Raw genomic sequence first — 27,072 nt, 5'->3', positions numbered from 1 at the left:
AAACGGTGTGTAATCGTGATAAGAAATGACTTGTTTATTTAAAGAAGAGAGGAGTTAAACAAATGAAGAAAATAAACAAATGAATAAAAATCAATGAAGAGATTTTTTGGGATACAAAGAGGTGTACCTTGTGGAGGTGTCCAAATAGATTATTTTGGTACTAGTTTGGGGTCACAGGGTCACATGACCTAGAAGCTATTGAAGAAATAGTGTTTTTTTTTAATTAAAATAAAAATTAAAGAAGAGATTTTTTTGGTATACAACGAGGTGTACCCTGTGAAGGTGTCCAATTATTAGATTATTTTGGTACTAGATTGGGGTCACAGGGTCACATGACCTAGAAGCTATTGAAGAAAGTGTTTTTTTTAAAAAATAAAAATTAAATTAAAAATAAAAGAAGAGATTTTTGGGGATACAAAGAGGTGTACCCTGTGGGGGTGTCCAAGTAGATTATTTTGGTACTAGTTTTGGGTCACAGGGTCACATGACCTAGAAGCTATTGAAGAAATAGTGTTTTTTTTTCAGTCGTACAGAAATTTGTTGACGGTCCCTAAACTACCGCTTCCAAATGTCTGTCTAATGTCTGAATATCAAGCTAACTTCACCGCGGTCAAGAGTGGTAGACCTGCTGATTCTGAGCGAACTACTTACAAACGAAGTGAACAATTGTTATTCGTGAATAAAATGAACTTGGGTGTGTTATCGAGAACCTGCTGACTATATTCCATGCATACGCAAATGTGGGGTGTCCCATTTCTAAGTGAGGTGGTATCGGGAATGCAAGGACATGTTGGAAATTGAGACAAAACGACACAGCTACCTGTTTAAAACTTGATAAATAAACTAAAAGAGATTTTTTGTTTTATTTGAGTTATTAAAGCTCTGCAAATACTGCATGATCTTGAGGTATTTTTGTGTTGTCATTTACTTTAAATATACACTCTAAATAACATAGTTATATTTTTAATTTAGGAGAAATATTGTCAGCAGTTCACATAAAATGAAGCAAAACTATACATGCACCTGTAAGAAAAAAAACATAAGAAACTGATTATTTTGCAGTGGTCTCTTATTTTTTTCTTACAGGAATATACAGAATATACTTTTGAACTGGTCTCAGCTATTAACAATCAGCACAAGATTCTCACTTCAAGAATATTACACTCATGTGGTGTAAAGTGAAGTAATTAATTTGTTAGGTATGGGGAGAGAAGCCCATTTTGCTGTGCCTTGTTGTGGCACACAGCACTTTCCTTCACAATCTGGGGGATTTTTTGGGTTGGTATAGTGGTATCTATATAACTGGAGAAGACGTCAGGGTGGACCAAGGCCAAAATAGCAAAGAGTAACACTCTGTATTAGAGGCTAACTAACCTACACAAAATGAACAAAAAGACAATTACCTTTCCTTTACTATGAAAAACAGATTCAAAAACCCACACACCCCAACAAAAATGGCAGTCACACCCCTACTACTGGATATACAGTTGTGCTCAAAAGTTTGCATACCTTGGGAGAATTTGCAAGATGTGTATCTTTTTATTTATTTATTTATTTTTAAGAAAACATGAATGGGAAGGCACAACAAAATTATTTATTTTCTTGTAGGACTCGTAGTTCATATATAAGGCATAACAGAATGACACAATCATCAAACAAAACATGACAATGAAGAAAACAAGGGAATAATCCCTGTTCAAAAGTTTGCATACCTTTAGTTTGGGTAGGGTATTAAACTGTAGTTTGCATGTAGTTAATTAGAGCAATAAATATCAATACATAGAAACAGATTAATAAACCTTACAAATAAATCAATCAATCAATAAGCAAGTAAAAGCAGTGATTTGCACATTTACCTATAAATCTCTACATATCCACAGTGTTTTGCTAATACCTGCTTTTTCTAAAATGTTTTATATGGCACTGAGAGTGAGTAAAACTTCCAAAAATATATGCTTAATTTCAATCAAATATTTTATCAAATATTTAATTGTAAGTCCTGATTTCTTTGTGGGATGTTTCATATTCAGACATTTCAGACTCATGTTGTCCATATGTGTTATAAATGAACACCTCATCTTGTTATCAGAGTGAACATGAGGTGGTGCAGCAACTATGGAATGCTACAAGGATCATATAGATATCATATGAATAATTTTATTATGAAATAAATATACTGTATATGCATTGTAATTGTTTAGGCTATTAATCTAACTCTCAAATATGCATTAATTATAATTAGAGATTACATTAATGTATATTGGCATTACGGTACATTGAAGATAGTAGAAGAAATCCTAACATTTATAAGAAATATTTATAAATACTGATTAATATTGGTATATTAAAAGGAATCTCTCAATTGGCCTGTGGAAAGAAGCTCTTCCTCGTTCTGCTTTGTTGCCCAGTAAGGGAGGGGAAGTGCTTTCCTGACCACAACAGAGAGAACAGTTAGATGGTTGATGTCCTTCACTTTCTTCCTGGTCTTTGGTCCAGCACTTCTTGCTGTAGATGGTCTGATGGTTAACCTGGTCTGCAAACCAGGTTACTTACTGCATATGGTGCACTCACTTGTTTGCACCACCCTCTGTAGAGCGTGTTAACCCTGCTTGGTGCTGTTCTTAAATTGGGCTGTGATACCTCCTGTCATTATGAAATTGATCATGCATGTGTAGAAGATTCTTAGCATGTTAGAGCCCCTTTAAAGCCCCTTAAGCATATAAGGTCCAACGTTTATCAAATTCTTTGTCCTACTGACGTTCAGGAGGGTTGTTGTGCCAGCACCAGTTCCACTATGCTCTGTTGGTGGAATGTATAAGCACTGGAATATTTCATAACTAGAGCCACCTGCGTATCAGTAATGGATGTAGGTCACCCTTCTTCAAAGGTATCATTCAGGAGAGGGGTATAAAGAATTGTCAAAATATTAGATGTACCATGGAACATGATTATGACCATCATCAACAAATGGAGAAAATGTAACACCACAATGACATCACCAAGAGCAGGACATGCCTCTAAATTTGATGAAATGACAAGCCAAATACATACCACGGAGGCTGCCAAGAGACTTGTGACTAAAGGAATATCTGATAAGTACTGTTAATGATTACTCTCATCTCTTAATGTAAGGCAGACACAGTGTTGACTTTTCGAATTCTACACCAAACAGGACCAACCAATTGGCCTTAGGAACCAAAGACCTTTTCCAATCACTGTGGTGTTCCTCAAGTCTACAGTGTTGAGCCTAGCCTATAGCTCCTCCAATTCGGCGGTATATTTGAAGTGCATGGACTCTTATTTTGTTTTTTAAAATCATTGTGCGTTGATGGCTAAATGAGATCCATGTCGACTGAACCATGCCATGAGATGGTTTAGCATCTTATTTTGGTCTAAGTGGTCAGTTGTTGGATTATAATGAGCTGCATGGAACAACATTTCTCTATGGCTCTTCATTACCAATAAACTTCATGATGTAACCTAATCATTAATGGCTGAAAAATATGGAAGGGTAGTACAGCAATTATTTTCACTTGTTCAAAGGCATGCCTCAGGATTTTGTCACATTACTCCTCTAAGGGGAATTGTCTGAGGGTTATCTTCATAAAGATTGAAGGTAGGTGCGGAAGCCCTATTGTTTTCGTTAGAATTTTATATTTATTTATTTTATTTTTTTTCAAACTTTTGGGGCATTTTGGACCCCTTAACATGCTCAAAAACTCTTGAAAATCAGCAGACAGGTTGGAATCTGCGGCCATTAGGACGTCACCGTGGCTCGGCCCTGGGCGTGGCACACACCCGTTACAGCGCCCCCTGGAAAATCTTGCTGCATAGCTGGTACACACTTGCACGTATCCATGTACAACTTGGTACACACTTAGATCTCATTGAACTGAACAACTTTCCCACTGCATGTCATTAAGTCTAATCCACAGGAAGTGAGTTATTTTGAGTTGTTTGCAAAACGCACCCAATGGAATTTGAAATACTCCTCCTAGGGACTTGATACAACCGCCACCAAACCCAGGCTAAAATGATCTCAAGACATTGATAATGCAAAATTGATGAGGGATTTTTGATATCTCAAACAGTTCAGCCGTGAGAAGCCCTTAAACTTATGGCAAATAAAACGAAAAAGGAAGTGGCTAATAACTTCTGTGTACATTAAGTGATCTACATGAAACCTTAGGATTATGTTAGCTGATCACACTGATATGACAACTGTGAGTCTCGGTCATAGCGCCACCAACTGGCAGCAGGAAGTGTGTCACTTTTTGAAATCTCTAATATTTTCTCCCTTTCTGATTTGGTTCAAAATCAGTCAGGATAATGTCAAGACATGGCTGATGTGAAACGGTGAAGGAATTTTTGATGCCTTGAATCATGTTACTATGGTGATGATTAACATGAGAACATAATAGAAGACAATGAATCTTCTCATATCTTATGAGTGGAAAGGCCTAATGTTCCAAAATATTTCCCATAGAGAGTGTAAATGGGTATGAGAAAGACCAGTGTGGCTGGTCCCCGGGTGTGGCACAGGGCTGTCACAGCGCCCCCTGGAACTTTGTCAGAAATATAGCTGTACAGCTCATCTTCACTTGCACGTATATGCATGAGGCGTGGTATACATTTAGATTTCATTGAGCTAAATGACGTTCATCCACCTGTCATGGGATCTGCTTAACAGGAAGTCAGTTATTTTGGGATGTTTGAAAAACACACCCAATGGAATTTAATATACTCCTCTTAGGGGATTTGGATGATTTTGACCAAACAGGGTCCAATATGATCTGAAGACATTGAGGATCTAAAGTTGATAAGGGATTTTTGATATCTCAAACGGTTCAGCCGTGAGGCCTTAAACTTATGGCGAATAAAAGGAAACAGGAAGTGGCTAATAACTTCAGTGTATATTGTGTGATGTACATCAAACCTCAACTTTATGTTAAGCGAAGAAAGCTGATCACATGGACATGACTACTGTCAGTGTCAGTCATAGCGCCACCTACTGGCAGCAGGAAGTGTGTCACTTTTAGAAATCTATATTGTTTTCCCTTACTTTCACCTGATTTGGTTGAAAATCAGTCAGAATAATGTCAGGACATGGCTGATGTGAAACTGTGAAGGGATTTGTGATATTTTGAATGATGTTGCTATTGTGAGGACATAATAGAAAAATATTAATGTTCTTATATCTTAACAGTAGAAAGCCCTAATGTTTCAAAAATTTTTTTTAAATAGAACGAACAACTGGTTGTGAGTGATTCTGCTTAGTTTCATGATTTTGTGACGCTCAAACGGCTCACAACAAATTTTTACATTTATCAGTCCATTGACTAGTCCATTTTCACCTGACCCCTGCAGTACTAGACTATGTCCACTAGTGGCTCTTATCCCGTTATTTTAAGTTTTTTTTACAGTATTGCTTCATTTTCACAATTCATATATAGAGTCAACCAGAAAATGTATATACACTTCAGGAAAAGAAAAATAGTATGATGTAAATAATATTAGTATAATATCAATAATATTATCATAATATTATCATAATATCATATAAATCAATCTATAACCTATAGCAATAAATTTAGTAATACAATATTTATACAAATTTTTGTATAAAAAAATTTCTTAAATCCTGAAATGTGTATACATTGTATAAATGTGTATACACTGCATCCAAATGTATACATGTGTATACATTTTTCTGGGTATATATATATATAAACTGATATAGTAATATAGTTTAGAGGGAGAGTCATTGTCCCTTTGGACATCACTGGACATTGCTATGATCTATTTCATTACACCCAAACTGTCCCTTTTGTCCTTATATAGTTTAGAAGGAAAGTCAGTTTTCATTTTGCCATCAATGGACTTTGCTGTGATCACTTTCAGTACACCCAAATTGTCACTCTTGTCCTTTTGGTATTTCCCCTTTTAATGCATGTACCCACTGTGCTCACTGTGTCTGGTGCGCCTGGGCGGTGATGGCACCATGTAGTGATGGCCCATAGTGCGAGGGCCCGTCATTGCTGCTTGCAGCTACACTATATTGCCAAAAGTATTCGCTCACCTGCCTTGACTCGCATATGAACTTAAGTGACATCCCATTCCTAATCCATAGGGTTCAATATGACATTGGTCCACCCTTTGCAGCTATAACAGCTTCAACTCTTCTGGGAAGGCTGTCCACGAGGTTTAGGAGTGTGTTTATGGGAATTTTTGACCATTCTTCCAGAAGCGCATTTGTGAGGTCACACACTGATGTTGGACGAGAAGGCCTGGCTCTCAGTCTCCGCTCTAATTCATCCCAAAGGTGTTCTATCGGGTTGAGGTCAGGACTCTGTGCAGGCCAGTCAAGTTCATCCACACCAGACTCTGTCATCCATGTCTTTATGGACCTTGCTTTGTGCACTGGTGCACAGTCATGTTGGAAGAGGAAGGGGCCAGCTCCAAACTGTTCCCACAAAGTTGGGAGCATGGAATTGTCCAAAATGTCTTGGTATGCTGAAGCATTCAGAGTTCCTTTCACTGGAACTAAGGGGCCAAGCCCAGCTCCTGAAAAACAACCCCACACCATAATCCCCCCTCCACCAAACTTTACACTTGGCACAATACAGTCAGACAAGTACCGTTCTCCTGGCAACCGCCAAACCCAGACTCGTCCATCAGATTTCCAGATGGAGAAGCGCGATTCGTCACTCCAGAGAACGCGTCTCCACTGCTCTAGAGTCCAGTGGCGGCGTGCTTTACACCACTGCATCCGGCGCTTTGCATTGCACTTGGTGATGTATGGCTTGGATGCAGCTGCTCGGCCATGGAAACCCATTCCATGAAGCTCTCTGCGCACTGTTCTTGAGCTAATCTGAAGACCACATGAAGTTTGGAGGTCTGTAGCGATTGACTCTGCAGAAAGTTGGCGACCTCTTCGCACTATCCGCTGACCCCGCTCCGTCAGTTTACGTGGCCTACCACTTCGTGGCCGAGTTGCTGTCGTTCCCAAACACTTCCACATTCTTATAATACAGCTGACAGTTGACTGTGGAATATTTAGGAGCGAGGAAATTTCACGACTGGATTTGTTGCACAGGCGGCATCCTATCACAGTTCCACGCTGGAATTCACTGAGCTCCTGAGAGCGACCCATTCTTTCACAAATGTTTGTAAAAACAGTCTGCATGCCTAGGTGCTTGATTTTATACACCTGTGGCCATGGAAGTGATTGGAACACCTGATTCTGATTATTTGGATGGGTGAGAGAATACTTTTGGCAATATAGTGTATATTTTTTTCCTTGGTTCTGTTCAGCTAATCTCATTTTATTTTATTTTACTTTTAAATGTATTTTTATTTTGACTTTATAACATAGGCAGGCATAAAAGGCTTTTTACTGCATGTTGTACTGTGTACCATTTTTATATGATTAATAAAATTTTAATCAATTAAAAGCTTCTGTCCATGCTTCCAAGGTGTTTTGAATATTAACCAATGCTTCTTCCCTTCCTCTTATGTACTCACATCTCATGTACTCACATCTCATGTACTCACATTTTCTGTGAGCTTCTTTGCTTTTACTTAAGGTAAATTGGTGAATATTTTGAGTTCAATTTCATGTGAAATAAAATCCATCAGTGTATTTTCCACTTGCATCAGACAAGTATAACATCATCTAGCATTTTAGACAATATCTGTTTTAATGTCATGATGTGTATTAGTGATGCCATTGGGAAAAAAGCCCAGCCATACCCATAATACTTCAAGACATCTAGTAATGTCTTGACACTGAGATGGAAACAGATGCAGTGGATGACCATGATATCCTATGTGCCTTTTCATGCTCAATACACTGCATGGCATATTGATGTTTGCTTTTTTTTGCATGTTAAGCCAAGAGTAGATTTCTGCTGCACAGCATACTGGATCCAGACTTTCCATGCAAGTTAGGCAAACCTTTTTAACCCTCACAGCAGGGAAAATGGGTGATGAAAGTTAATGCTAAGGCTCACCCAAGAAAGCATAACACCTCTCCACTTCATATGTCTAACAGACTTGCTGTCTTCATTGAAGCACTCACTTATAGAGCTCTGTTTATAGAAGGCTATCTTAAGGCATGTGAAATAAGCTAAGCCTTTAGGGGCTTCACTGGTTGGGTGTATACCAAGAGCCAGGATGCAGGACAAAGCAGGTTACCTTAGGGTCTTTGGCAAGAATAGGTTCTTGAAGGTAGTTGTTTATGTAGGAACTAATAAATTACGTCTTCATAAGTCTGAGATTACTATGAGTAATATTCTAGAGATGTGTAAATTAACGAAGGCAATGTCTAATGCTCTGGTCCTATGCACTTATGCAACCACATTATTTTAGTTTTTCACTTTTACTGCACCCCCCTAAAAGATCTGTTTGTTTTTCAATTGAGTTGTACAGGTTATAGGTCACATTAAAGGTGGAAAAAGTTCTGAAATGATTAACCTTGGTCTCATTTTTTTTTACACCACAGAAACCTAGCATTTTAACAGGGGTGTGTAGATTTTTATATCCACTGTATACAGTTTCTTTCTCATATAGTCTCTGGGACTTTTTCCTTGCCACAGCTGCCTCTGGTTATTATAGATAAAGATAAATTTTAATTTTAAACTGTGTAATTTTTATTTTGAATTTATATATTCCTGTAAAGCTCCTTTAAGGCAGTGCCCATTGTTCAAAGCGTTATACAACTAAATTGAATTGAATTACTCTCCTTTAACCTGAAATGGTTAAAATGCTCATTTTTTTTCTTCTTTTATGCCATTCATCCAGGAAGATTGCATTGTTTACCAAACTTGTTCTTTCGGTGAGGATGCAGAACATACACATATCATAAGCATTACAAAACAAATATTTACTCAGTGTTGTAGAAACATCCCACAAAGTAAGATTTAATCTTGAAAAGTCATGCTGCTGGTTTATTTGACATGGAATCACCTTTTAATTGTTGTTATTCACCTGTGTTTGTAACGTTACAGCTTTTTGAACAGCTCTTTGAAGCTGAAGACATTGCCATAACCATGCTGTGCTGGGGAAATGCCTCCTATGGCCAGCTTGGATTGGGTGGAATCGATGAAGAAATCATAGTAGAGCCCCGGAAATGTGACTTCTTTAATGGGAAGGTGGTGCGAGATGTAGGCTGTGGGAGAAGATACACTGTTTTTCTGCTTGAGGATGGAACTGTGTATACCTGTGGCTGCAATGACCTGGGACAGCTGGGGCATGATAAGGCACGCAAAAAACCAGGTACAGAGCAATATGCATGTATATGTAAATAATAATAGTGAACAGTTTAATTCAGGAACAAATGTGTAGGTGCATAGAGTATCTGTAAAATGCCTCTTGAGAAACTTATATTCTGAAGTACAAGCTTCTAAACTTTCCAGGGGTCATGAGCTCCAGTCCTATGAAAGTCCAGTATAAAAGTCAGATTTCCTTTTTCAAAGACCCCTGATCCAACTCGTCAGTTACTTAGAGCAGGAAAATATTTTTCAACAGTGTGGTCAAATTTAGCATAATGTGGTGAAATGTAGCACAATGTTGTCAACATTTTCTACCTCTTTATTAGTTGTTCAGTGTTGTGTGCATTTACAAATCATTGCCTTGTCACTATTAGTGTCATTACTGTGTTGAGAATGGTGAGAACTCAACCCTTTTCATTTATGGATAGCATAGAAGAGGGCTGATAAATTACAAAAGATTGCCTATTTAGGCATTGCCGTCATGTTTCTTAGAGAATACAGCAGATCCAGGCCAAGACTTAGCCCTAGATAGTAAGACTCTATGTTTTGTGCATATTTGTTATACAGAGCAGGTAATGGCACTTGATGCTCAGAACATTGTAGCGGTATCTTGTGGTGAGGCTCACACTCTTGCTCTAAGCGACAAAGGACAAGTGTTTGCATGGGGACAGGCTTCTGATGGACAACTTGGCCTTGCCAACATCGAAGAATGTATGAGAGTGCCCAGGTGAAGTATCTCTTATTTTCCAAGAAAACACCTTATGTAGGACATTACTTGTGTCAGGGAAACTACATGCAGCTATAATTTGTCAGTTATGCTACACATGATTTAAAATTGCCAAGCTACAGACAAACTAACCAACTACTAAATTATATCTAACTACATGGAAGCTACTAAAACTGCTTGAATCTGCTGTGATATTTTCATTTTATTGTGTCTATTTATTTCAAAATAAAGTTTACACACTTATAAAAGACAGTAAAACACAGTTAACATTTATTTACAGTGTATGTAAAATGTTTGTGGCAGCTGTTTGTAATGTTGAAAAATTAAACTCAAATTAAACCATGTCAGAAACCTTTCACCTTTATTGTGAAATTACAATATTGAAAATCAAGTAGCAAAAAAACAACATACAAAAAACAAAATACTTCTAATATTTAGCTCGCATGAGAAATGAGACATGCTCCTCAGTCTTTTTCCCCACAGCACAACTCTGATGGTCCTAGGCAATTTCAGCCTTCCTTTTGATAAGCTCCAGTTCTCTTGCCTTCTGTCTCTTTTGAATTCCTTCTCTTTGATAACTGCCCTCCCAAACACAGGATAGAAAATTCCCAGGAACTGGTCTTCACCTGTCCCTCTCCAGCTACAGACATCAGTGCTACCCCAGTTCACATCTCTAGACATCACTTAGTATCCTTTGACATCACTCTCCCTAAAACCAATTATCAACATTTCTCTTGCCAAAACCTCTGCTCTATCTCCCTTTCCTCTATAGCTTCCTGTACTTGTTCATCTCTTTCTGACCCTGAATCATTTTCCCATTCCTACCACTGGACTTAGCCATAGACACTTTTCTCCCCTCTCTTTCCCCAGTCATGGACCTCCACTGCCCTGTTTTCTAAACCCAGGAAAACTTCTTGCCCTGTTATTTTGCTGTCAGATGTGTTGTGCAGCAATTGGAGAAATAAGAACAGCAGAGGGAAGAAATCACAACTTGGCACAGATCTCACTTATTATTTTTTTCTCCTGTCCAACTTCTCTCCTGTCCAACCTCTACAAGGGCAGAGGCAGAGAGCCACTGCCCTCAGATTTTAGCTTCAACCTTGAAAAATCTCACCTGTCTGTTGCCTTAGTAATCTTGAAGGCCTTGATTAGCTTGTTCAGATATGTTTGATTAGGGTTGTAGCTAAACACTGCAGGACCAACGCTGCCTACATCTGTATATGGGGAAGCTGGGAACGTCTGCACAAGATCTTTGTAACTTCCACAAATTCTTTTCTTTATTACTTAACATCCTGGCCTCTCCTGCTCCTTAGTTGTCCCCACATGCTTCAAGCAATATTTTACTGTTCCTGTCCTGGAGAAACTCCAGCCTGTAGTAGCCCTAACCTCAGTTGTGATGTATTGCTTTAATAGACTGGTCAGAGACCATCCTGGTCAATCGAGAGAGGACACAGTCATACACCTCTTACATTCAGCCCTGAGCCATTTGGACTAGAGAAAGGGAGAATTATGTCAAAATGTTGTTTGTTGACTACAGTTCAGCATTATTCCCAAATAACAGCATAATTCCCTCCATACTCTTCACCAAGTTGGCGGACATGGGATTTAGCATGCCCTTATGTCATTGGATCTCCAACCTCCTGACAAGCAGACCACAAGCAGTACATGTCTTCCTCAATGGTATCTCAATGTTCCTGACCTGCCATCTATATTTACAGCAAGCAGTGCAGGACCAGGGCCAGGAAGATAGTGAAGGATCTCAGCCATCCATGCAATGGACTCTTCTCTTTGACTCCCTGAAGGCCTCATAGAAAGGATGAGCCTCAACCATGACTATACTTAAAACTGGAGCTTGGATTTTTTTCTGGACATTCTACACAACACTAGATACCTCAGCCATATTTTTGCACAGAACATATTGCATATATTGCACTAAGTACCCACAGTTGCACATATCTGCACTTTAATCACAAAAGTCATACGTGTGTTTTCTAAGGAAATCAGCTAGTAATTTTTAATGAGATTTTGATAATCTCCTACAGTTCGCACAGCAGTAGTGTGATATTATTATACTTATTGGTCCATGCAAGCGTTCTGTGCAACAAAGTGCAGTCTATACTGAAGTGCAATCGATAATATGTAAATAGTTCCACTACACTGCTACTTTGAGGAAAAAATAGCTTCTATTTAGAAATATCCTCCCATACACACATAAATTACTAAGTGATTTTACAGCACTAATGCAGTTAAAATGACATTGTAATATGGGAGATGTGGTAGCTTATTGGTTTAGGCATTGGACTACTGATCGGAAAGTTGTGAGTTCGAATTGTAAGTCCACCAAAGCTGCCACTCTAACCCTCAATTGCTCAGTTGTATAAAAATGAGATAAAATGTAAGTTGCTCTGGATAAGGGAGTCTGCCAAATGCTATAAATGTAAATGTAATATACATTTGATTTCCTCCTCCACAGAACAATCAAGAGTTTGTCAGATGTCCATGTTATCCAGGTCTCCTGTGGTTATAGGCATTCCCTTGCACTTTCTAGGAGTAAGTATGATACTCGGTCATTGTTTTTTGGGGGTTAGTGTAGTTGAAGCCCATCAAGAGCTGTAGTGGGAAGCTCTATATTGACCATATACAAACAATTTAACTCTGGGTGTAAAGAAACATGGCTTTCCAAAGTGCAGAAAGAACAGTTTTTGGACTAATCTGTGTTTATGTATCACATACCCTTTGTAATTTAGATATTCTGAATATACAAATTTTCCCTGACTTGGTCATTTGGTAGATTGTTACTAATACTAATATATTATTACCAAATAAATTGTTTCATTATCTTTTTTTTTTTCTAACCAGGGGGACATATTTTTTCCTGGGGGCAAAATAGGTATGGTCAGTTAGGACTAGGGAAAGAAGGACCTTGTGTCTTGACCCCACAGGTCATCCAGTCTTTACAGGGCATCCCATTTGCCCAGATCTCCGCAGGAGGTGCCCACAGCTTTGCACTCACAATGTCTGGTGCTGTCTTTGGTTGGGGGCAAAACAAGTTTGGCCAGCTGGGCTTAAATGACAACAATGGTAAGTTAGTTAATTTAAGGTTATAAGCTTAGGATCTACTATAGCACTGAAATGATTTCATTTTTTATTTTTGAAGATCGATGTTTTCCAACCTTGCTGAAGACACTCAGGTCACAAGGGGTTGTTTATATATGCTGTGGAGAGAATCACACTGCTGCATTAACAAAGGTAAAATTTTATTTTATTTTTTCACTATTAAAAAAAGGTGAGACACCTGCAAGAATGTTTCAGAAGAGAGCTGTTTTATGTTTAATTTTCAAACATAGCAGCAATACAGTAAGAAGACAATCCAGTTACTTGGTGCTTTCTTTAAGCCTTTGTTCATTTGTTCTTTTCCTAGTTCTATGAAGGCTGTTGTAATAATTGGCATTTTAATTACACAAGTACCACAAATGCATTGGATCTAGTGTTTATTAGGTGAAATACACTGGAATAAAGCATAACATTTCTTGGGTGTTTTTAATGAACATTATTTTGACTCCTTTAGGAGGGAGGTGTGTTCACATTTGGAGCAGGTGGATATGGCCAGCTGGGACACAACAGCATAAACCACGAAATTAACCCACGAAAAGTGTTTGAACTCATGGGGAATGTTGTTACACAAGTAGCTTGTGGTAGGTGAGTAAAAATCTTTCTTTTAAAAAAGAAAGAAGCAATACATACACTACTTCTCAAAAGTTTGGGATCACTTGCATATTTCAGCTTGATTTCAGCTACAGAGGAAGACTCTATCAGCCAATCCATTTTGTGGGAGATGATCCAGGAAGCATGGGGTGAAATCTCATTAGATTATCTTGAGAAATTGACCGCTAGAATGCCCAGGCTATAATTGCTGCAAAAGGTGTTTTTTTTTGATGAAGGCAAAGTTTGAAGAATACATTCATCATTTCCATCAAAATCATTATTTCTAACATGTAAGCATGTTCTGTTCTTTTGCTATATTTTCTATTCAGACTAATTTCATGTGTGTTTCCTTGAAAAACAATAACATTTTTGAGTGATCCCAAACTTTTGAGACAAATTGGACAAATTGACTATTGGACAAATACAAATTAAGTAATTTCAGCTGTGTACTACAGTAGAACTTGAGTGTATTTACATTCTAATGAAGTAAACATTAATTGTTAATTCCTATATTGTATACTCAGAGTTAGGTGTAAACACAAACATATTAAAGCAGAAAGGTTGCATTTATGGCCATTAAAGAACAAATTTCAACTCCAGTACATGGTAGACAACTAAAACAACAGTAACCATCTGTCAATCTCCAAATATTTTTGGACCTGACTGTATATATGCTGTAGATGATTTTTTACTTTGTGATTATTTTCATACTACCAGAAAGTTACATGGCCCAGTCTTGTTTGCATTCTACTTGTAATGCATTAGAAAGGGAAAGCTTATCTATGGCTCATGTATAACTTTGTGTTGGCTTGACAGAGCCAGTAAAACATTCTAAAGAACTGATTAAATGATATTACAATGTTTGATTCTTAATGACTGATGGTGTTTATGTTAAAATGTTGAAAGTTCATTCAGTCTTTTAAGGCCATACAGATAAAAAGTTTAAAATATCTAGGTATTTATGGGGATATATTATGCCACATTGCTAGGCTGTTGTTAGTTGGTTGCTGTGGTATTTCTAGGTGATTGCTAGGGTCTTAAGGTAGGTAGGTATCCAGCATGACTGCAAGGGTTGTTGTTAGTAGATGGTTTGGTGCTATGGTATGCCAGGTGGTTGCTAGAATGTCACTAGACGGTTGATAGGTCCTTTCTACTTTCTTCCTACTTGGTTGCTATGGGAGTGCTAGGTGATATTTCACGTGGTTGCTGTGGAATTCCAGGATGATTAGAATGTTGTTAGGTGATTACTAGATGGAGGACTGAGACAGAGCAAGAATGTAAATGAAAATTTAATATACTCCTTATCCACATTATTAGGAACATTATTAGGATCATGCACATTCGTGCAGTTATCTGATCATGTGGCAACAGCACAATGACTAAAGGCATGCAGCCACAAATTTTCAGTTAATGTTCATATCAAACATCAGAATGAGGATACCAGATGGGCTGGTATGAGTATTAGAGTAAAAGTGTGGTGAGCTGAAAAGCATCTCAGCATGCACAAAAGATTGAACCTTGATTTAGGTGCACTATGACAGCAGAAGGTACACTGGTTTTCACTCCTAATAACATGAAAACAGAAAACTGAAGCCATCATCAAGAACAGGCTCCTCAAAACTGTACTGTTGAAAACTATGGGAGAAAAAATCACCTGGTCTTTTTCTAGTCATCAGCTGTCTAGTTTTGGTGAGTGTATTGGTTTAATTTTTTCCTTCAAGAAAATCATCATTTTAACATACTTTAACATACTTTCATACCCCTTGAACATTTCCACATTTTGTCATGTTACAACCACAAACATAAATGTATTTTATTTATGTTACAGACCAACACAAAGTGGCACATAATTGTGAAGTGGAACGAAAATGATAAATTTATTTGAAAAAGAATTTTGAAAACAATATCTGAAAAGTGTGGCATGCATCTGTATTCAGCCCCCCTCATCAATACTTTGTGGAACCATCTATTGCTGCAATTACAGCTGCAAGTCTTTTGGGGGATGTCTCTACCAGCTTTGCACATCTGGAGAGTGAAATTTTTGCCAATTCTTCTTTGCAAAATTTGGATGGAGAGTGTCTGTGAACAGCAATTTTCAATTCTTGCCACAGATTCTCAATTGGATTTAGGTCTGGTCTTTGACTGGGCCATTCTAACACGTGAATATGCTTTGATCTAAACCATTCCATTGTGTAGCTCTGACTGTATGTTTAGGGTTGTTGTCCCTGCTGGAAGGGGAACCTCCACTGCAGTCTCAAGTCTTTTGCAGACTCTAACAGTTTTTCTTCTAAGATTGCCGTGTATTTGGCTCCATCCATCTTCCCATCAACTCTGACTAGCTTCCCTGACCCTGCTGAAGAAAAGCATTTCCACAACATAATACTGCCACCACCAGTGGGGACGATGTGTCCAGGGTGATGTGTACAGTAATATTAGTTTTCCTCCACACATAGCGTTTTGCATTTAGGCCAAAAAGTTCAATTTTGGTCCCATTTGACCAGAGCACCTTCTTCCACATGTTTGCCGTGTCCCCCTCATGGCTTGTCGCAAACTGCACACAGGACTTCTTATGGCTTTCTTTCAACAATGGCTTTCTTCTTGCCACTCTTCCATAAAGACCAGATTTGTAGAGTACATGATTAATAGTTGTCCTGTGGACAGATTCTTCCACCTGATGTGGATCTCTGCAGTTCCTCCAGTTACCATCGGCCTCTTGGCTGCGTCTCTGATTAATGCTCAGCCTGTGAGTTTAGTTAGATGGCCATGTCTCCTATTTTCTATCTTGACTTTGATTTGTACTTGGTCCAGATTTTAGACACAGCTGACTGGGAACAACCAACATCATTTGCAACATTCCGTGAAGATTTACCTTCTTCAAGAAGTTTTATAACCCTAATGTTTCAACTGACATCTCTCGTGTTGGGGCCATGATTTATGTCAATCAGCTTGGTTCAACAGCTCACTATGGTGTGCAAGCACTCTTTTTTTAAGTGCATACTAATTAGCAGATGTAATCAGATACAGGTGTTTGTTTTAGAACTGCAAAGTACATGGTGATTCCATAATATTTTCCTCAGAATTGAGTGATTCCATATTTTTTTTCTCTGTTGGATCTGTAAAAACAGTTGCAATTGACTACAATTTTCTTTCTTTTTTTATTTTTGTAAGTGTTTCATAAAGGCAGAAGGTTGGAATGTTAAATGAAAATAGTTTTGTGGCATGTCTGTGATTGTTTTGTTTTTTTTCTACAACAATTGAATGAACATCTTCCAAGAGTGGTGATTCCATACTTTTTGCCAGGGGTTGTAGGTTTGCAGTTGTCTTTCCGTTTTTCGGATGATGGATTGAACAGTGCTCTGTGAGATGTTTAAAGCTTGGGATATTGGTTTATAACCTAACCCTGCTTTAAACTTCTCCACAACTTCACCCCTGACCTGTCTATTGTGTTCCTTGGGTTTCATGATGCTCTTTGTTCAGTAATGTTCTCTAACAAACCTCTGAGGGCTTCACAGAACAGCTGAATTTATACTGAGATTGCATACAGACTCTAAATTTACTAATTAGACTCTAGATTTACAACTAAATTTACTAATTAGGTGACTTCTGAAGGAAACTGGATCCACTGGATTTTAGTTAGGAGAAAATGGGGCTGAATATAAATGCATGCCACACTTTTCAGATTTTTATTTGTAAATAAAATTTGAAAACCATTTATCATTTTCCTTCATTTCAGAATTATGTGCCACTTTGTGTTGGTCTATGACATAAAATCCCAATAAAATACATGTATATTTGTGGTTGTAACATGACAAAATATGGAAAAGCTCAAGAAGTATGAAGACTTCAGCAAGACACTGTATGTCGACTTTTTATATCCATGGTATGTTACCCCAGGTGACTGCCAGGTTGTAGCCAGGTGATTTCTAAGCAATATCAGTTGGTTCCTAGTATATTTGTTTCTAGCATTTTAAAGGAAAAGGCTGTGGTATTAGTTGGTGGAGCATTATGTTTTTAATTCTCTTCAGTATGTCTGAAATAACAAGTGCTGAAATCATGTGAATGTAGTACCAACAAACCATTTTCTGCCTTTTGCTTTGTTGGAAAATGCAGTTAACTTAAAAATTTGAGGAATTGATTACCTTAAAAATAATAATAATGAAAACCTGATTGAATTTAACTTAAAAACTTGGAAAGTATAGAACTGTTATTTTAAGTTCAATACACTAAATGCCAAGTTTATTCAACTTAAAATCTTTATAGTATCAGTTTCTTTGCCCAATTACTCACTCAATATCTTAAGTATATCCTTTTTCTGTTTATTTTAGTTTAGAACATGAAATTCAAGAATTTATCTTCCATCTCTTCCTGGGACCTGCAACATAAAACAACAAACAAAAACAAAACAAGTAACACTTAAGCTAACTTATTAAAACATTGTAAGTGTATTCTGTATTTTAATCTGTATTTATATAAGACAGCTAATTTAGTTAACATGAAACTACAGTTAAAGCACACAGGTCCCTGCTTCTCACCAATAGCACTCACCAGATTCAGTAGATTGTGGTACAACAGTAGTACCGTCACCCTGCACTCTCCTACACCACTCACCCCTGCTGGAAGCAGCCCTCGTCCATGGTGTCTCCTCACCAAATTCTATCCTCATGGAGATAAAAAAAAAAGTGATCATAACTAAACTAAAACTATTTTTATGTAATTTAACTTATTCACACATTGCATTACTACCAAAATTCAAGTATATTCTTATACAAATTAGTAAAATATACTTAGATTTGATAGGAATACAATCAAACTTAAATTTTTTGTACTTCCGTACATTGTAATTGATTGTTTAATTAGCTATGAAATCTGGTCTTACTGTGCATGGTATGTAGTTGCTTGGGTGGTACTTAGTGGTTGCATTGGTATTCCACATGGTTGCCTTGGTGCTAGATCGTATTATAGGTAGTTTCTAAGGTTTTTCAAGGTGGTTGCTGTATGTACTGTATATGGTTGCTAGGCTGTTACTAAGTCATTATTAAGATGTTGCTAGGTGATTTCTATAATATTCCAGGTGGTTGGTGAGTGTTGCTCCATGGTTTCTATGTTATTCCAGGAGTTAGTAGGTCTTTGTTGTGATTTTCAATGTTGTTGCTAAAGTAGTGCTCTGTAGTTGCTATGGTATTTTAAGTGGTTGCTAGGGTGATACTAGGCTGTCCCTATGGCACTTGATGTGGTTGCTATAGTGTTAATGATATTCCATGTGGTTGTTAGGGTGTTGATAGGGTTTTCCAAGTGACCCCTAGACTGTTTGTTTGATTGCTATGTTATCGCAAGTGGTTGCTAGGGAGATATTAGGTTGATTCTAAGCCAGTTTTAGCCAGTTGCTAGGTTGCAGATGTATGGTTTCTATGGTATACTAGGTGGTTGCTAGAGTGTTGCTAAATAATTTCATTCTGTGGGCTTACCAGGAGTTTGCTAGGTGGCTTGTAGTTGCTAGGTTGTGACTATGCTGTTAGAGTGGAATCTCAGTTGGTTGCTAGCCTGTTAATTGGTTGCTATCATGTATAAGTATTTCTGAATTAACTTGGCCTAAAATAGTTTGAAAGCAGTATCTGAACATTCCTCAATAATATAAAATACGATTGCTGGAACACAATAAAGAAATAAAGATTATGAAGAACATACCAGCTTTGTAAAGCCAACATAATAGTCAGTATTTTAATTTATCATAATGCTTTATTTTTATTAATATACAAGGCAGCATACCTTAGCATTCATTCCATCCTCTGGCAAGATTGATTCTTTTGGTCTTGGAGGGAATGGACAACTTGGAACACGTCACACCTGCAACAGGATAAGCCCTGCTCCTGTGAAAGGCCCATGGAGAGTCCACAATGACCCGACACCAATAGAATCTGGTAAGTACACATATACCTGACGATACTGATCTTTAGTAAACTGACAGGCCTGTTAAAATGTTATGTCTCAAACTACATGAATTTTTAAATACTTAAAGTTCAATTTATGGTAAATTATTTTAAGGTTAATTGTTACATTAAGTTTTTTGTCTTTTAGACCTATTCAAAATACCACATTTCTGCTTTATCCCAGTATAGCTGTATTAGTTATTCACTCTTACTAGTGGAATTTCCATTTATCTTTGTGGTCTTTCTGGTTATTTGAAATACTGCATGCACATCAGAAACAAGAACTGTTTAGATGACTTTTTTGGAAATGCAGACAATTAGCTAAGCATATAATTTGGAAACAAAGCTGTGTGTTTGTGTTGATGTATACCAAGTCTTTTGTTCTTTTAGTATTTTTTTGTATTTGTATTTTTTTGTTGTGTTTGTTTTGTTGTGTCTGTGTTAAGAGTCTGAGAAGTTGTACACTGTGAAGAGGATTTATGCTGGTGGAGACCAGAGCTTTGCCCATTTCCACTGTCTTCAGGTAAGAGAATATTAAAGCATTGTAATGTAGGGACCTTAACATGTACATAAAGTCATAAGGAAAAGAAAGGACACCCTTTAATTGTATGTTTTTATTTTAGAGCCTAAATAACAAATGTGTGGTCCTTACCAACTTCTATTAACAAACCTTAACTGGCATTAAAAACAAACAAACAAACAAACAAAAACAGATTTCAAAATGTACTCAATATGTTTCCCAAAAACGTAAACCAACATTCAGACACTGTATTCTGCTATAATGACTGCAAATTTCCCAGGTCTTGTGGTTGCATAAGACACCCAAAACATGACCCCTCCACCAACTGCTTGACAGTCGGTATTTGTGTGTTTTTGGTAATGCATTGTGTTTGGTTTTGCCCAATATGGCACTGTGAATGATGGCCAAACGACTTCAACTTGGTATTATCAGATATGTTTACAGAACTTCTGTGGTTTGTTCAGATGCAATTTTGCAAACCTAAGTTATGCTGCTATAAACCCTGGCAAAAAGTATGGACTCACCACTCTTGGAAGATGTTCATTCAATTGTTTAATTATGTAGAAAAAAAAAAACAATCACAGACATGCCACAAAACTATTTTCATTTAACATTCCAACCTTCTGGCTTTATGAAACACTTACAAAAATAAAAAAGAAAGAAAATTGTAGTCAATTGCAACTGTTTTTACAGATCCAACCGAGGAAAAAAATATGGAATCACTCAATTCTGAGGAAAATATTATGAAATCATCAAGCAAAAACACCACTAGTACTTTGTTGCACCACCTCTGGCTTTTATAACAGCTTGAATTCTTTGAGGCATGGATTTAACTATCGACAAACAGTATTCATCAATCCGGCTCCAACTTTCTCTTATTGCAGTTGCCAGATCATCTTTGCAGGTTGGAGCACCATTTTCTTTAATTTCCCCCATAGATTTTCAATTGGATTGAGGTCCAGACTATTTGCAGGCCATGCCATTGACATTATATGTCTTTCTTGAAGGAAAGTTTTCACAGCTTTTGCCCTATGGCACGATGCATTATCATCCTAAAAAGTTATGTCATCATCACTAAACATCCTTTCAGTTGATGGAATAAGAAAAGTGTCCAAAATCTCAATATAAACTTGCATTGCATTTATTGAGGATGTAATGATGGTCATCTCTTCCATACCTTTACCTGACATACAGCCCCATATCATTAATGATTGTGGAAACATGTTTTCTTCAGGTAGTTGTCTTTATAAATTTCATTGGAATGGCACCAAACAAAAGTTCCAGCATCATCACCCTGCCCAATGCAGATTTGTGATTCATCACTGACTCACTCTCATCCAGTCATCCACAGTCCATGATTGCTTTTCTTTAGCCCACTGAAACCTTGTTTTTTTCTGTTTAGATGTTAATGATGGTTTTCGTTTGGCTTTTCTGTATGTAAACCCCATTTCTTTTAGGCGATTTCTTACACTTTGGTCACAGACATTGACTCCACTTTCTCCCCATTTGTTCCTCATTTTGTTTTGTTGTGCATTTTCTGTTTTCAAGACATATTGCTTTAAGTTTTCTATCTTGACGCTTTGATGTCTTCCTTGGTCTATCAGTACGCTTCCCTTTTCCAACCTTCCTATTTGATTTGTACTTGGTCCAGATTTTAGACACAGCTGACTGGAAACAACCAACATCTTTTGCAACATTCCGTGAAGATTTACCTTCTTCAAGAAGTTTTATAATCCTCTCCTTTGTTTCAACTGACATCTCTCATGTTGGGGCCATGATTTATGTCAATCAGCTTGGTTCAACAGCTCACTATGGTGTGCAAGCACTCTTTTTAACTGCAGACTAATTAGCAGTTGTAATTGGATACAGGTGTTTGTTTTAGAACTGCAAAATACATGGTGATTCCATAATATTTTCCTCAGAATTGAGTGATTCCATATTTTTTTCCTGTTGGATCTGTAAAAACAGTTGCAATTGACTACAATTGTCTTTCTTTTTTATTTTTGTTAGTGTTTCATAAAGGCAGAAGGTTGGAATGTTAAATGAAAATAGTTTTGTGGCATGTCTGTGATTGTTTTTTTTTCTACACAATTAAACAATTGAATGAACATCTTCCAAGAGTGGTGATTCCATATTTTTTGCCAGGGGTTGTATATTGGAGACTGCTTGGTCCTATCCTGTACTCGCTCTATATTGGTATGGTCATATCCTCATATGGGTTTTCATACCACTGCTATGCAAATCTATCTTGCCTTTCCCTCCCTCAGACACTCCTGTTTCCACTCAGATCTCAGCATGTCTGTCAGATACACAATGTCTGTTGTGTTCTAAATAATAGCAGTCCAACATCACTAATCAGATCAATCATTGTTTTTGGTAGAAATTATATTTCTACATGGCAAATAATTTACTAGTAGGTATAGTAGAGTAATAGAAAGGTGTAGGTGTAGTAGAGTAACCAACAGACCCAACAGTCATGAAATGCATGCTGCTGACTCTGTGTAATTGAATCATTAATTGAAAGGGCCGTGTTCAAAATAACTGAAGTGTGGAGTTCAATTAGTGAGGTCATTCATTATGTAAAAAAAAACTGGTGTCAAACAGTTTGCCCTTATTTAAGGACGAAGGCAGCAAATGTTGTACATGCTGGTTATAGTGCATTTCTCTCTGAAAATCTGAGTAAAATGGGTCGTTCCAGACATTGTTCAGAAGAGCAGCGTACTTTGATAAAAAAGTTGATTAGAGAGGGGAAAACATATAAAGAAGTGCAGAAAATGATAGGCTTCTCAGCTAAAATGATATCAAACGCTTTAAAAAGGAAATCTACCATTCGGATGGATCAGCCAATGATCAGCTCCAGGGTGACCAAAGAAGGTCTAATATTACCTGTGAGTACCGTAACAATTAGAAGATGCCTATGTTAGGCCAAGCTGTTGGGAAGAAGCCTACGTAAAGTCCCACTGTTGAAAAAACGACATGTGCTAAAGAGGTTACAATTTGCCAAAGAATACATTACCTGGCCTAAATAGAAATGCCACAACATTTTGTGGACTGATGAAAGCAAGATTGTTCTTTTAGGGTCTAGGAGCCAAACAGACAGTTTGTCAGATGACCCCCAAACAATGAATTCAATCCACAATACACTGTGAAGACAGTGAAGCATGGTGGCGCAAGCATCATGATATGGGGGATGTTTCAAATTCTATGGTGTTGGGCCTATTTATCACATATCAAGGATTATGGCTCAGTTTGAATACTTCAAAGTACTTACAGGTCAAATTGCCTTATACTAAAGAGGAAATGCCCTTGAAATGGGTGTTTCAACAAAACAACACCACCAAACACACCAGTAAGCAAGTAGCATCTTGGTTCCCGACCAACAAGATTAACATTATGGAGTGGCAAACCCTGTACCTTAATCCAGTAGAAATCTTGTGAGGTGACATCAAAAATACTGTTTCTGAAGCAAAACCAAGAAATGCAGAGAAATTGTGGTATGTAGTGCAATCATCCTGGGACGGAATACTTGTTCACAGGTGCCAGAAGATGGTCGACTCCATGCAACACAGATGAGAAGCAGTTCTCAACTAAATATTAGTTCAGTGATTCACAAGAAAGATAAATCTTCAAGCGTTTTTCAGTTAATAAAATAAATGTTTGAGTTTGTAAAGAAAAATGCAGACACTATTTTTTTTAGAATTGCATAATATTCCTTTTTATTCACTTTCTGTAAAATAATAACAAATTTGATAAATTGTTCTTTATGTTTTGATTTAGAATAGAATGTGTAGTGTTCCCAATGCATTTGAGCTTTTCTCACTTTTTTGAACACACTGCTATTATTTTGAACACAACTGTATCTCATAATGGATGGCAGCTAAAACTTTATCCCAGCAAAGCCAAACTCTCTTCATCCTAGGAGATTCATCCCCACGTCAGTATCTTGTCATCTCCTTAGACAACTTTTTTTTACTGATTTTAATTTCAGTCAATGCATGCAACCTTGGGACATGGACAGTCAACTGTGGCTACATCTAATCATCCAGTGTTTTGCTGTGTCTCTGATGGATTTCTTTTGTTTGTTGATTTTGCTTCATTGTAAGTGAAATAATGAGAGAACAACACATATCTGGGTAGCCAATTGACCAAATAATTTACTTCCTTATATAAAGTGCTCTGATTCCTGCACTGAAATTAATGTCTGCAGTTTAGTCAAATTTTTTATTTATTTTGAACTCCAGTATAATTTTGAAGACTGCTTTAATAATAATTATTTTTTTAATGATCACCAAAAATTAATGGACCTAGCTGTGAATTGGTTAACTTATTTGTAACTTATTTGTCTGAAATATGGAAGGTGTATAAATTTGCTCGTGTTTGTCTTTTTTTTTGTAAGGATGGCCCTCCCCCAGATGATCTGCGAATAAGACATAGTAATCAGCATGTCTTAACCTTGAATGGTGACCTCATACAGAAATGGCTGAGCCACGGTCATGGAAGACTCTTGCCAGAAATTACAGTGTACAAGTTTACAGTATATACAGAAATCAATAGCTTTATTGTATTACTGGTTACTTTTGAATTCATGTCATTCATGTTAATCTTATACTTGAATGTTTTGTCCAGCTTTCAAATAGGTTTTTTAATTTCTTATGTTTTTTTTACAGTGAGATCAGTGGTGTATTCTCCTCAGCAAGTTGTCTAAATGGGAGTTTTCTTTCTACAAGGTAAATATTTTTAATTTTTGTAATGGATTATTTAATGTCTAAAAAGTGTTCATTTATGTTTTATGGTCAAGATATTATAATATCTACAGTGTGCTGTGTTGTATACTGTGTTTATTTATAGTTACATAATTAAATTTGTGTTCTTGTGTCAATTTTCTGATACACTGAACTGCTGTATTAAATTTTTGTTGGTATTGTGTGATTAATCCTCTCCAGTCATCCAGATCATTATCGCACTAGCAGTAAATGTCCTGGGGTGGACATAAACATGGCTCGCCTCCTCTTTAACAGACTAATCCAGCCTGATTATCCACAGATCTCACAACAAGTGAGTGACAAAAGTTCTCATAATTCTGAATTTGCAATATGTTCAGGATAATTTTTTTCCATTATTTTATAAAAGTACTATGCACATGGGCATAACTGTTTATTTCACAAACATGTAGATTGCTGATAGTTTGGGGAGGCATTTGATTCCCAACCTGTGCAGCTCTCCTCCAGACATTGAGGCACTAAGACTCTACCTCATACTTCCAGAGTGTCCACTGTTTAAAAACCCCAACACTTACATCACACTCACCATTCCCTTTGCCAAGGCAGTCATCTACCTCAGCAGTGCTCCACTCAAAGTGCTTGGTAAGAATCTTGAATTGTCAAGTTTAAATGTGAGAAAGGCATGTGTGTTGGATGAATAATATAGAAATCCCTTTTTGTTCTTACCACAGGTAATTGGACATAGTAATGCAATATGATAAGTAATTGGTTATAAGTATTTGCCAAAGTTGTCAGATTTTAATATAGTCTTGTTTCAATGTGAAACTATTTCTTTTAGATTAGTCACATTGTTTAATATTAAATCAAATGTGTCATCATTACACTTGACTAAGTAGTAAAATACTACTTGAAAATTTACAACATAATATGTTAAAATTTGTTGTTTGTGGGTTGTAGGTTATTGCTACAATAAGTAGCTCAGTGTAAGCTTATGTTTTCCTCAGTATGCATGAATAAAGCTTAGTACAGCTAATATTATGTAAACATAACAAGCTAAAACAATTCCACCCAGGTACACAATGACAAAGCATTTTTTATTTTAGCTGTCTGCCAAGTGCAGAAATAAGAGAAGACAGCCCGAAGGCCCTCAGAGAGAGTTGTTGGTGGGAGAAGATTTGATGAAGTTGCAGCCTTTTGGTAAAGTGTTGCAGAGGGAAAGTTCAACAGCAATGTTGGACTACACTGCAGTTGTAGTCTAGAGAAGTGGGACCCAAAGTTAGGGTGGAAACTTGAACTTGAAGGAACCAACACTAATGAAAGCGGACAGTCAGTTGTCAGAGAAAGCCAGACATTGCAGAGCAACCCTTTCGCATTTGAGTGCAGAGTAGGTACATCTAGCAGCCCTCCAATTGAGCCAGGGCAACAAGCAGCAAGAAAAGAACAAGGCATGAGAAATAAGATTATGCGACCAAAGGTAAATAAGCTGCCAACCTGTCTGTGGCTGAAAATGAAGGAAAGGGTGTGTTTGAGAGTGCTGACAGAGGAGGTGAAGCAGAAGCTTAACTGCCTATGCAGTTAACTTTTTTTCAAGACATTGTTCAAACATGCCTAACAGTTGCTGGACCACACACAAAACACTGTCATAGCCAAGAGGTTGACCAGCTATTTTATAGGCAGTAAGTACATTTATACCAGCTGTCAGAAAACAGCTGAACTAGGCTTCTTGGTTTGAGCATGCAACAATAATATGGGTACAGTTCCAAAAAGCAAAGGGCAAACTGCATGATTTGTGGCTGGATCTTTTGAATGCCTACAGACCATCGACTTCACAGTGGAGTTATTTTACCTACACAACTGCATCGGGAGCCTTGTTTCAGTACTTTGGACAGGTTGACAACAGCTGGAGGTAGAATTTGGTGTACGCTTAGAAATCTTAGAAATCCCGAGGTACTTTGAGATGATCTTTATTGCTGCAAGGCAGATGGTCAAGAAGCCCTGTAGTCTGAAATGCAATTTCTAAACTGGGAGACAGCTGGAAACTCTCTATTGTCCCTTTCGTAGAAGGTGGTGAGGATGGGTGGGGGCAGGTGGAGGCTAGGCAAGTGATGTTTAGAGTCCAGGATAGGTCCTCTGTGACATGCACTCGATGGAATTTGAGCTTATCCTTCTATCGATTTATTGTTTCTTTGGTGTGTAGTTG

At 37.4% G+C, this 27,072-nt stretch overlaps 1 protein-coding gene across 7 annotated transcripts in view; it reads left to right on the top strand.

The window, feature by feature from the left end:
- Positions 1 to 27,072, top strand: part of herc4 (HECT and RLD domain containing E3 ubiquitin protein ligase 4) — a 50,237-nt gene that overhangs the window by 6,348 nt on the left and 16,817 nt on the right. For 3 of the 7 annotated variants that reach the window (XR_009204305.1, XM_058385639.1, XM_058385643.1), the window contains exons 2-14: positions 8,803 to 8,836; positions 9,009 to 9,276; positions 9,840 to 9,999; positions 12,473 to 12,549; positions 12,859 to 13,080; positions 13,157 to 13,248; positions 13,568 to 13,698; positions 19,462 to 19,622; positions 20,078 to 20,154; positions 24,548 to 24,672; positions 24,819 to 24,878; positions 25,095 to 25,206; positions 25,325 to 25,514. Coding sequence is in view for 5 of the 7 variants with exons in the window: in XM_058385639.1 (XP_058241622.1) it covers positions 8,803 to 8,836; positions 9,009 to 9,276; positions 9,840 to 9,999; positions 12,473 to 12,549; positions 12,859 to 13,080; positions 13,157 to 13,248; positions 13,568 to 13,698; positions 19,462 to 19,622; positions 20,078 to 20,154; positions 24,548 to 24,672; positions 24,819 to 24,878; positions 25,095 to 25,206; positions 25,325 to 25,514 (1,709 nt within the window). In the remaining 2 variants the exon portion in view is untranslated. Of the gene's footprint in view, positions 1 to 8,802; positions 8,837 to 9,008; positions 9,277 to 9,839; positions 10,000 to 12,472; positions 12,550 to 12,858; positions 13,081 to 13,156; positions 13,249 to 13,567; positions 13,699 to 19,461; positions 19,623 to 20,077; positions 20,155 to 24,139; positions 24,524 to 24,547; positions 24,673 to 24,818; positions 24,879 to 25,094; positions 25,207 to 25,324; positions 25,515 to 27,072 lie in introns of those variants that run through there. The other 4 variants (XR_009204306.1, XM_058385642.1, XM_058385641.1 and 1 more) reach the window with 3 other exon arrangements.

The sequence above is a fragment of the Hemibagrus wyckioides genome, linkage group LG03 (assembly GCF_019097595.1).
Source record: "Hemibagrus wyckioides isolate EC202008001 linkage group LG03, SWU_Hwy_1.0, whole genome shotgun sequence".
In the NCBI taxonomy this organism is placed as follows: domain Eukaryota; kingdom Metazoa; phylum Chordata; class Actinopteri; order Siluriformes; family Bagridae; genus Hemibagrus; species Hemibagrus wyckioides.
The sequence above is the reverse complement of the archived record's forward strand: the minus strand, read 5'-3'. Positions and strand labels throughout refer to the sequence as shown.